General features: G+C 46.6%; 1 protein-coding gene across 1 annotated transcript; it reads right to left on the bottom strand.

The window, feature by feature from the left end:
• Window positions 1-4508: 4508 nt before the first annotated feature.
• Window positions 4509-9265, bottom strand: KCTD12 (potassium channel tetramerization domain containing 12). The gene has a single exon (XM_064440720.1). It carries the CDS (start codon window positions 8943-8945, stop codon window positions 7941-7943), a length of 1005 nt encoding a protein of 334 aa, XP_064296790.1. The 5' UTR covers window positions 8946-9265; the 3' UTR covers window positions 4509-7940.
• Window positions 9266-10085: the final 820 nt, after the last annotated feature.

Below are 10085 nucleotides of genomic sequence, written 5' to 3'. Positions count from 1 at the left end.
AGTTCAGGGAGCTACTCTGGTTGACATCTAACCTGCCTTTTTCTGTTTGCTTGTTTAGGTTTTCATCTGCACCAAGTCCCTGAACTGGTTCACCCCATGGCCACATAAGCAAGTACCAACACAAAACTGGGTACAGGGGCAAGTGGCAGGGAACTGAAAGAAATGTCAGGACAGTTCGTCCCCAGATTTAGATCAAATGAACCGCCTCCATACATACCTTCCTACAGAACGCTCTCTCCAGCCTCGTGGTGTTGGTGAAGAAGGCATTACAGGCCCTTCTAGGTGGAAGCCAAAGCTGTTGACATTGGCAGTGGAACAACTAATCGAGCACTGTGATGTCTTTTCCACCAGCAGTATCATCCATGAGATTAGATAGCAGTTTAAAGGATTTCACTGCCTGATTTAAAGACTCTATTCAGGGAAGTCCTGTAACGTATGATGTGTAGAACAGCAGACCAGATGATCTGGATGTTTGTTTCTGTCCTCAGACCCTAGGAAATGATGTATTGAAAAATATCCAATCTTATAAACTGCCAGAAACCTATAAACTTTTCTTCTAGAAACAGAAACACTAGTGCATTTGTATACATATACTCTTCTTCTAATATTTTCAAAAGAAATACATTTGGTCTGGTTATCTGCAACTGAGTGCTCTCCAGCCTTCAACATGATACAAACAAGTCCGAGGGGATAAACATGATAGTGCTCCAGCAAAGGTAATAAAGCCATCGTTCTCACCTGCAAAAGAAAAGGTGCCTTTACCCAGTTTTATTATACTTTTTACAGAACTTTTCATGGGTTATTCAGAGCACAAAATTTTAAGGAACTGTAAAACTATTTTTAAATGAAAGTATCATCCCTCTAGTGCGACAGCAGATAAGCTATTTGGCAGCCTACTGTAAATAGCTAAATCTTTCCCCTGTTCCAACCATACACTGAGACAACAGCTAAAGTACAGACCGTGAAAGCAAACCCTGGAAATAAGTGGGTCAGAAGTCTAGCAGAGAAGACGTGCCAATTTGTGGCTGTGGGGAGCTTACCAGAATACAAATGCCGCCCCTTTATTCAGGCAAGGTGCCAGCAGCAGGACTGTGCTGGCTCAGGGACTACCTACCCACCGTGGACATTGCCAGGAAGGAAGGAAGGCGGAAGGGGCTGCTGCGGTCAAGACCAGCAGGTCATCGTGGCACCTGGGACCCAGCTACCACCCAGCTTGGGTGCAAGACTGCAAGAGAGACCACAGCAGGAAAGGATTGCCATGTAGCATTTGTGAGTCATTGCAAGACCTGCGTGTGCCTGCAGCTTTCTGAAATACTCAGGCCTTGATCTGTCAGCCATAGGAAGACGTGGAAGTGAATATTACAAGGTGAGGAAAATTAGGAGTGTTTGTACAAGACTGCAGATTTGAAAAAAAAAAAGCCAAAATTGGGATCCCTGACTAAAAGAAAAAAAAGTCACATTCCTGGAACAGTCTCTGCCCTTTTAAAGGAAAAAATTGTAACTTCAGGCTTCTAATAATCACAGACTTTGCTGTAATATGAGGAGAGAGATTGTCCCTAAGCTATTTGGAAAATCTGAGTCAAAACCAAACTTCACCCAAATCCATGGAAGTCTACGTAGTTATGATGATACGCTCTGCTAAAGGACTGTTTATTAAGTGTTGTTTCAGCTACAACCAGAAAAAGTCAAAACTGTGGTGGCAGGATTGTGGGTTATTGCAGTTATCTCTGAAACCAAAAAGAAAAGTCGTTCCTGTCACACCAGCTCTGCGCTCCCTCCTGAAGAACCTGTGCGCAGGGAGAGGAGTGGGGGAAAGGGCTTTTCCTTTATTTCACTTTTTTTCTTTTACATCGCACCCTGCTCCTCAATAAACTAACAAAAGTTGTGACTTTGCCTCAAAATTACAAAGGAGAATAATAGATTATGTGCTTTTTATTAAGGGAGATCCATTTTTGTCGCAATCTAGATATGCTGTTCTCTCCCCCTCTAGCTGAGCTTCCATGAGTTAACTCTTACTTAAATTCTAGTCTGAAAAAAACTGTTAAGCTGCAAAAACCAAGTCAGAGGATATAGAGGCATCATCTGCATACTGACATGACAGGGCACATTGGCTCATTCCTGTACACTCCTGTGTGAACTTTCCTCCCTTTCATATTATGTTGAGTTTAAAAAGATGATAAAATATTAACCCACATCTGTCCATATTCCTAAGCAAGGTCTACTGTTAACATTGTCATTTTCCAGCAGCTAAAGACTGAGCTTTTTTGAAGGAGAAGAAAAATTTATTTCATCCAGATGATATCAAACAAGACCTAGAACAAATGACATCAAGGACTATAGTTTTCTGGGGGTGGGGGGGGCAGGTTTGGGTTTGCAAAATAGCAGTAATGTGTGCCTGTATTATTTGGATTATGCAGAAAAATACCTTATCATACCAAGAAATTTTCCCAAAACTGCATGAGGCTGCTCCCACTTTGCGCAAGGATTTTTCCTAGCTCATATTTCCTCACAAGGGAATAGATGTGCTTCAAAACCCTGACTCACTGTTGCCAACAGCTTTGAAGGAAGCATCAACTGCTCCATAGTATGTGCTAGAGAACTTTCAGAGCAAGACGTGTAACAAAGCTTAATTTTATTCCAGTTTGAACACAGTGGAGAGTGGAACAGAGAAGAAATGTGATAATTTGACCGACTGTGGTTTTGACTGTCTCAGCAGTTGTGCTGCATATTTCCAACAGACTACTTGCAACAGCAGTACTAATACTCCAGCAATCATACATAAGAGCTTTGTGTAGCAGCAGAGCCTTACATCTAGTACAGTTCACTGCAAGGGGAAAAACACATGCAGCTCTTGTTAATGAAAAACAAAATTAGCATTCCGTTTCATAAAACAAAATGCTAGTACTTTCTAAATAATGCATTTCCACTAATTTTTAATTAACAGCTATGCTGAAGATTTCCTATAATAATAAAAAAAGAGTCAAATCTAGCCTTCAGAAAATATTTTCCTACACAATTTGATCCATTTATTGAGCCAAAAGGACAGGAGTCCTAAAAGCTCCATATTCATAACAAAAAGTTTCTCCTGCAAAAGTACCAACAGATGGGTTTAAGACAGGCAGCCAAGAAGGGCTGTTGTAACAAGGCTCAAAGCTGTTCAGAAACACTGCAGAAATTTGGAGGCTGGAAATATTTTTAAGCCATTCCAGTCCACCCATTCGTTTGGCTGATTGGCCAGTGCCGCAAAAGTAAGCGTGTCCGCTTGCCTCCTCCCTCTATAGAGATTTATTACACTCAGACTACTCTGTCCTCCTTTGACAAAAGGTTTTATATAGACGGTGCCAGACATTAATTACAGTAATTTGTTGTTAGCCTTGTTTCCTAAGGAAATAAGGCTCACACACTTGCATTGCCCATTTGGGTGGACATCTGTCCCCCTTAACAACTCCTGAGTTGGTGGGTAATTTCAAACACAATCGAAAGAAAGAAAAAACTCGCAGATGTTACGTTCTTACAATTCCATGATTACTGCTGGTTGGGTAAAAGAAAGGGGAAAAAATCTGTAGTTTACTGAGGGAGAAAGGTAAAATTCAGTCATTACCGTCAGCATATCAGAAGCTGTCTCTGCCAAAGAACGTGCTGTCTTTTGCCTAGTAGAAGTGAAATAAAAGGGATGGGAGTGAGCAGAGTCATTGAAGCGGTAGCATAAAGGAAACGAGACCTAAGCCTGCAGAAAGACAGACTCAAAGTTTTGTTGCTCATGGAACAACCTCCTTCCTTATATTATTGCATGATAACAAAGCTCTCAAATACTATCAAGCTGTCAAATAAAATGGTTGATTAAACTTCCTTCAGCTGGTTCCTTTGTGTTATAACCATGCTATGCAAGAAAGATCTATTAAATAGGTGGGTGCCTCATCCAAGTGGATTATACTAGCAATTCATTACTAATTTTCAATGAAACTGACCACAGGTTTATTACAAACCATTAGATTTATAATAGTTCACTAGAGATCACAAGGTAGCTAACGAGATCACCCTGCTGTTCCTTAGCAGAATTTCTAAATGCATTTCTCTCAGATCATCTATTTCCTTAGGTATCAATGTTTCTTTCATTAACTGAGCACTATATCCAATGTTATTATTTTTTGGCTTCATAAAAAACATCGACTTTTTTTTTTCAACAATTATTATTCTGTGCTATTCAAATTAAGCTGTTTAATCACTACGGTTTCCTGAGGACTGATTTATATTGACCAGTATTACAAAAATTCTCCATGACACTTAAAAGGAAAGCATGCAGTCTGAGCATTATACATTTCTGTTTATCTTGCCACAGGTGTTACTAGAGATCCCTATACACATAATATTCTTTGCTTTATGTTTCTGCTTTACATACTAGTTTGGAGTCTTTGTGGAAGTTATGAATATGATACTGTGGAACACAGATCAAAGCTAATGACATCTTTACCAAGAGCAAAAAGGACAGCATAAATGACACAACTGAGTTAATATTTAAAGAAAAAGAATTTAATCTGGTATGCAATGTTTTCCTAGGAGGATCTTTATTTTCAATGCTATACATGTGAAAATAAGAATGAATAAATGGCTCATTATCTACATGTATAAAAATATAAACATCCTATCAAACATCTGCAAAGCCACCCCTCACGATACGCATCGCTGAAAAGACCTATGCCTTAACTTCTAATTAAAAAAGACTGTCCTTGTTGTTTTAATAGCACTTGTAAATGCTACTGCCTTCATCCGTAAGTACCTGAACTGTGAACAACAGCTACAAAATGTATACAGAACTCCAGTATCGTGCCTTTAGATTTTTGTCCTTCTGCACATCAACAGGTTAGCAGAGTCATCGTGTTGATCCATTCTTTGAGCTCTCAATAGAAGAGCCCAGCAAAACACAGTGACTTTGCCTCGGGCATTTTACCTTTTAAAATTTTTACTAAAATTACTGAGTAATGTTTAAAAAAAAATCTTCTGTGGCAAACAATCAAATGACTATTACATTTATAGCATCATCATTTTAAGCCTAAATGTAATGAGTTATCAGTAAATGAAGGGCCCCATTTCCTAATATTAATAACGCTCAGAGTTTTTAGCACAAACACAAAGATTAAAAAAATCATCAGTTTATGTTTTTATTACACCATTTTTACTTAAAATATTAGAATTTCTGGGTCATCTGCCAGCAAACGGATAGGCAATCATTGATCAAAATACAGACAATCTTTGTTTTAGGGATGCATTCAGCCACCTGGAAGTTTAGTTATGATTCACATTCAAGCAAATATGTAATCGATTTCAGTTCTACAAGCTGATATTCATATTCATTTTTTCCATAGAAACAGGTATAGGAAACCAGTAAAACATTACCATATTATGTACATAGCGTAATATGTAAATGCTCAGCTAGATATATTATGAAATTCCGTACCACTAAAATGATTAAAAAACTAAATGATTTGTGTAAAATGTTTATATACTCTCTATATATGTACACTAAATCACAAGTTCAATTTAAAACTGCCTCTATTCATGGCTCCTATGATGGATTTAGTAAGCTACCAGATTCTTAAAAAAAGAAAGCTATCTAGAGCAAATTTGAACACTTTACTGAAAACTGATTTGATACAAAATCTTAAAAAACATACTTCAGAATTACTTAACAGAAAGTAGAAAAAGACGGTCATTATTCTCGAGAACGGCACTGTGAAGACCTAGTAGCTGTGACCAATGTCCTTTCACTTGTGGTATAAATAAGCACAAAGAAATCATCTCAGAGTAAGGCATAGGACAAACAGGTTTCATTCTGTCTTCAGGTGTATTGGCCTCTCATTCTATCTTATTGCTCATCTAATTTGGCAGATATACATTTCTCTCCTTTTAAAAATAATCCAGTATACAATTATCTACAGCTGGACAATACCCAGCGCTTTCATATGCACATCTTCAATTTAATCACATCGATAAACAATCTTGCTAACATAAGAAAAAAGAACCATGGTGAAGCAAATTCTTTTCAGTTTTATGTGGTTGTGCATGCATTTAATGGAAGACTAAGTGGTGAACACAGAGACTAAGCACTGAAACTCAATACATATGTAGCTATAGCTCTTTTCAAAGGAACTAAGGTTTTAAAATAAAACCCTACTGTGAAATTCTTTGGTTAGAACACAAGTGCTAGCAGTATTTCTAAATTTGGAGTTAGAACAATTTATTATTTAACAGTTTTAAAAATGTCACTTCAAGCCTTTAATATGTACCACTAAATTCTTCAACGCTTCAGATACATTTAGGATATTTTTCTGTGAAGTTCTGAATGGACAATACAGGTTTTTTAATCAAGTTCAGGTGTTAAAGGAAAGTGCTTTTGTACCCCAATCTTCACAAATTTATTAGAAAGTGCTGCTCAATCTTTCCTATTGTACAACCTGCTGTTCAGACCGTCTGTTCCAAAGCAAGCTATGGCTGCCTTCTCCGAGAAAGAAACTGTTAGATAGCACGAACCAAATACAGCTTAGAAGGGGCAATTTCCCCTTGCAAAAGTTGGCATCATCCTTGTTTGTGTTAGGACTGGGCTTAATCCTTTCTAAGAAGTGCTAAGTTTGTCTAGGAAAAAGATACTTAACTCTCAGGAGTGTCATTGCCCTGGTAGTACTGCCATGGAAAGCAAGAAACTGGTTCTTTAAAAAGTGGTTTTGGCATCACTTCCGTTGGCTTCAAAGTTTTACGGCACTAACATGACAAAACTTAAAATAACAAGCAGGGTGCTCTTGATTTTACATTCATAATGTACATCTGCTTTAATTCAACGTGCATGATTTCAGCTTCCCAGAAAGCAGGCCCTACCTTCACTCTGGCAAGCCTGGCTTCATCTCAACCCCATCATTTCAAGGGTGTTTAAGTAAATATGCATTGAGATCTCTATGCATATTATAGACAGTAACTTCAAGAGAATTTTAAGGACTTCACCCATGAAAGTTACAATTCACAAGCACTTCAATTTTTCAAAGCGTCATTGTTTTACCTCTTGATGGAATAAACATGTCTCTGAGGACACTTTATAGTTCAAATGGTTGGTTATCCAGTGAACCTGTCCTTTAACATCAGCCTTGCACACCAGCTGTGCAGGCCCTGATCCAGTTTAACAGCTTGGAAAGGGGAGTTCAGAGAGAGAGGGTGCAGAAAGGGGAGGTGGATGCAACCGGTCATGAAGGGCCACACACATGCCTCCTGCAAAATTACTCATCTCTACAGATGAAGTATGAGCCAGAGTGCCAGCCCCTCACAGTCAGGCATCACTTCTGTGTCCTTCACAAGCAGGCATCACTTTGATGGGGTGGGGGGATAAAACAGACCATTATAGGTCCGCCCAACAAGATCAAATCCCGCTTAAGGGTATGGGGATGAGAAAAGACAGCCATTTGTGATGGCATCTTCAACAGAAGTTGCTCAAAAGCAACTGAAAAGTTCCTCAGCCCCAAAACAGGTGGTTTTTAAAACACTCCACCCTGACAGAGCTATCCCTCAGAGGGGCACACGCACACGCTTTCCTGGGACTGGGTATTTGTCTACCCCCACTACCTCTCTCCTTCCTCACTACCGACACAGCTACTGGGAGGCATGGGAGGGAGGATGATGGTGCAAGCCGGGATACAGTGGCTAAGTAGGGACATGGTGACCGAGGCACGACACGGTGACCTCCTGTCCCCAAGGCTATCAGGAGGTGAGTGCAGAAGGGGTGGGGGCTGCGCTGGGGGCTGACGTTGTGCGTGGAGGCAGGCACCAGGATGAGGAGAGCACAGGGGGATACAGCCCCCCTCCATGTCCTCCTTCCTCCGGGCCAGGAGGAGACCATGGGTGCAAGGGGGTTTGCAGGGGCCGCTGTCTTATCCCCACGCCATGGGCTGGGCAGACACTCAGTCCCGGCAGAAGACATACTCAGTGTAGCTGGTCCAGATCTTGTCATCGGCAGGGCCGCCCTGCTCGGGAGCAAAGGCGCAGGTGCCGGTGGAGGAGCAGGCAGCCATGCGGAAGCCAGCCTCGGAGAGCCGGTCAAAGGCTTGCTCAAGGAAGTTGAACTTGAGGTAGTAACGGGCGGTGTAGCGCTCAGGAGGGCGGTCGGGGTCACGGCTCTCGTTCAGCGTCTCCCCGAAGACCTCCTTGGCCAGCGCCGTCTTGCCGCAGACAGTGATACGGGCCACCCGTCGGAACTTGGCATCGGCCTGCGCCTCCCGCCCGATGGTGTAGGAGCCCCTGTAGCCGATGGTGATGTAGCCCGAGCGTCTCCCGCCCGCCCCGTCCAGCGATTGAGAGGGCGTGAGGAGCGGCCCGCCCGAGGGGCTGCGGCTGGCGGTGGGCGACGGGGCGGAGGCCGCCGCACCGCCGCCGCCGCCTCCTTCCAGCGGCTCGGCCTCCAGGTAGCCGAGGAGCGGCGGCGGCGGCGGCTCGTCGGCGCAGACCGAGCCGTCGCGGTGCAGGGCGGCGGGGCGGGGGGCGGCCCGAGTCTGCGCCAGGCGGCGAGCCAGGTCGGGCAGCTGGAAGTACTCGGCCTCCCGCTGGAGGCGGCTGCGCTCGGGGAAGTGCTCGGGCAGCACCAGCTGCAGGTCCCGCAGATAGTCCAGGATGTAGCGGAAGAGGAAGCCGTCGCGGTCGAGGAAGAAGCGGCCCTTGCTGTCCCGGGGCAGCTCGCTGGGCTGCTGCTGCGAGAACATGCGCCAGAGCAGCGAGTCCCGCACCGAGACCACAGTGCAGCGCCGCGTCACGTACACCTGCCCGCCCACGTTCAGCTCCACGATCTCCGGGAAGGACGACCAGCCTCCTCCCGCCGCCGCCGCCGCCCCGCTCCCCGCTGCCCCGCTCCCCGCCGCCGGCGAGACGCCGCCGCCGTTGGGCAGCCCGCGGGCGCTGTCCGCCAGGGCCATACCGGAGGGAGCCCGCCGCCGGCGGGGAGCCGCTGCCCTTCCTCCTCCTCCTCCTCCCCCGGCCGCCTGGGCTCCGGCGGGGCCGCCGCCGCCGCCCGCGGGGGAGCGCGTAGCCCTCCGCCGCTGCCCGCCGGAGCCTCCCGCCCCGTCTGTCCGCGGAGCCGCTCCCCGCTGCCGCGTCTCTCCCCGCCGCCCGCTGCCGGCCAGGCGCCTCCCGTCGGGCTGCGAGCGGAGAGCCCCGGCAGCGGCGGCGGGACCGTGTTTATGTAGCGCGGCCGCCCCTCGGGGGAGGCGGGGGAAGCTGGCGGGAGGCAGAGCCGAGCGCACGGGGAGGGGAAGGGGACGGCCCCGCTGCACTGACGCAGGGGCCCCCGGCGTCCTTCCCCCACCCCGGCCCTCCTTCCCCGGCTGCGGCGGGGACCTTCTCCCCGCCCGCCCCCCTCCCCTCGCCCGGGACGGCCAGGCACCGCCGGGTGCGGCCGGCGGGGGTAAAACCTCGGGGGGAGGGGGGGGCGGCTGTGGGGGAGCTCCGGCCGCCCCCACCCCAGCACCCCTCAGGGCTTCGGCTCGCTCCCCGGCGGCTTCTCGGAGAACCCCACTCCGCTCGCCCCCAGGTGCGGGGGCGGGGAAGCTAGTGCCCCGCCGAAGAAGCCGTGCTGTGCCCCTGCTAATCTTCCTGAGGCTTGTCCAAACCCTCGCCTAGTGAGACACTCCCCCGCGACGAGACAACCGCGTCCCCCCTCTCCGGTCGCCTTCACAAGGTGAAAACGCGAGCGTGCGGTGCTGCCCGCACTCTCCTCACCCGCGTCCCCTGCCGCCTCCTGGCCTCGCAAGACACTGTCACGACGCAGGTTTTTAACGCCCTTGCGGATCCCGTGAAAACCTCGCGCCCATCTGCACCCCTGCGGGGGTGTGGGGGGGGGACACGGGACACACAGCTCGCGCCTCCTTGTGTCTGCGTGGGTATGCGTGTAATTCGGTGCTCTTACAGCTCAGATTTCAGTCGGATTAATTAGGTACATCGGGATCCGCGTGAAACATAAACACCTATTTAACCTGTGTTGGCAGAGAGCATTAAATTACGTTTCAGGCCTTTGCTTGAATTGCCTCTACCTTTCTGTGTCTCTTCGCAAGCAACAG

The sequence above is a fragment of the Phalacrocorax carbo genome, chromosome 1 (genome assembly GCF_963921805.1).
Source record: "Phalacrocorax carbo chromosome 1, bPhaCar2.1, whole genome shotgun sequence".
Taxonomy (NCBI): Eukaryota; Metazoa; Chordata; class Aves; order Suliformes; family Phalacrocoracidae; genus Phalacrocorax; species Phalacrocorax carbo.
The sequence above is the reverse complement of the archived record's forward strand: the minus strand, read 5'-3'. Positions and strand labels throughout refer to the sequence as shown.

Coding starts and splice junctions, on each gene's coding strand:
- KCTD12 (XM_064440720.1), bottom strand. CDS start 8,945: ATGGCCCTGGCGGACAGCGCCCGCGGGCTGCCCAACGGCGGCGGCGTC.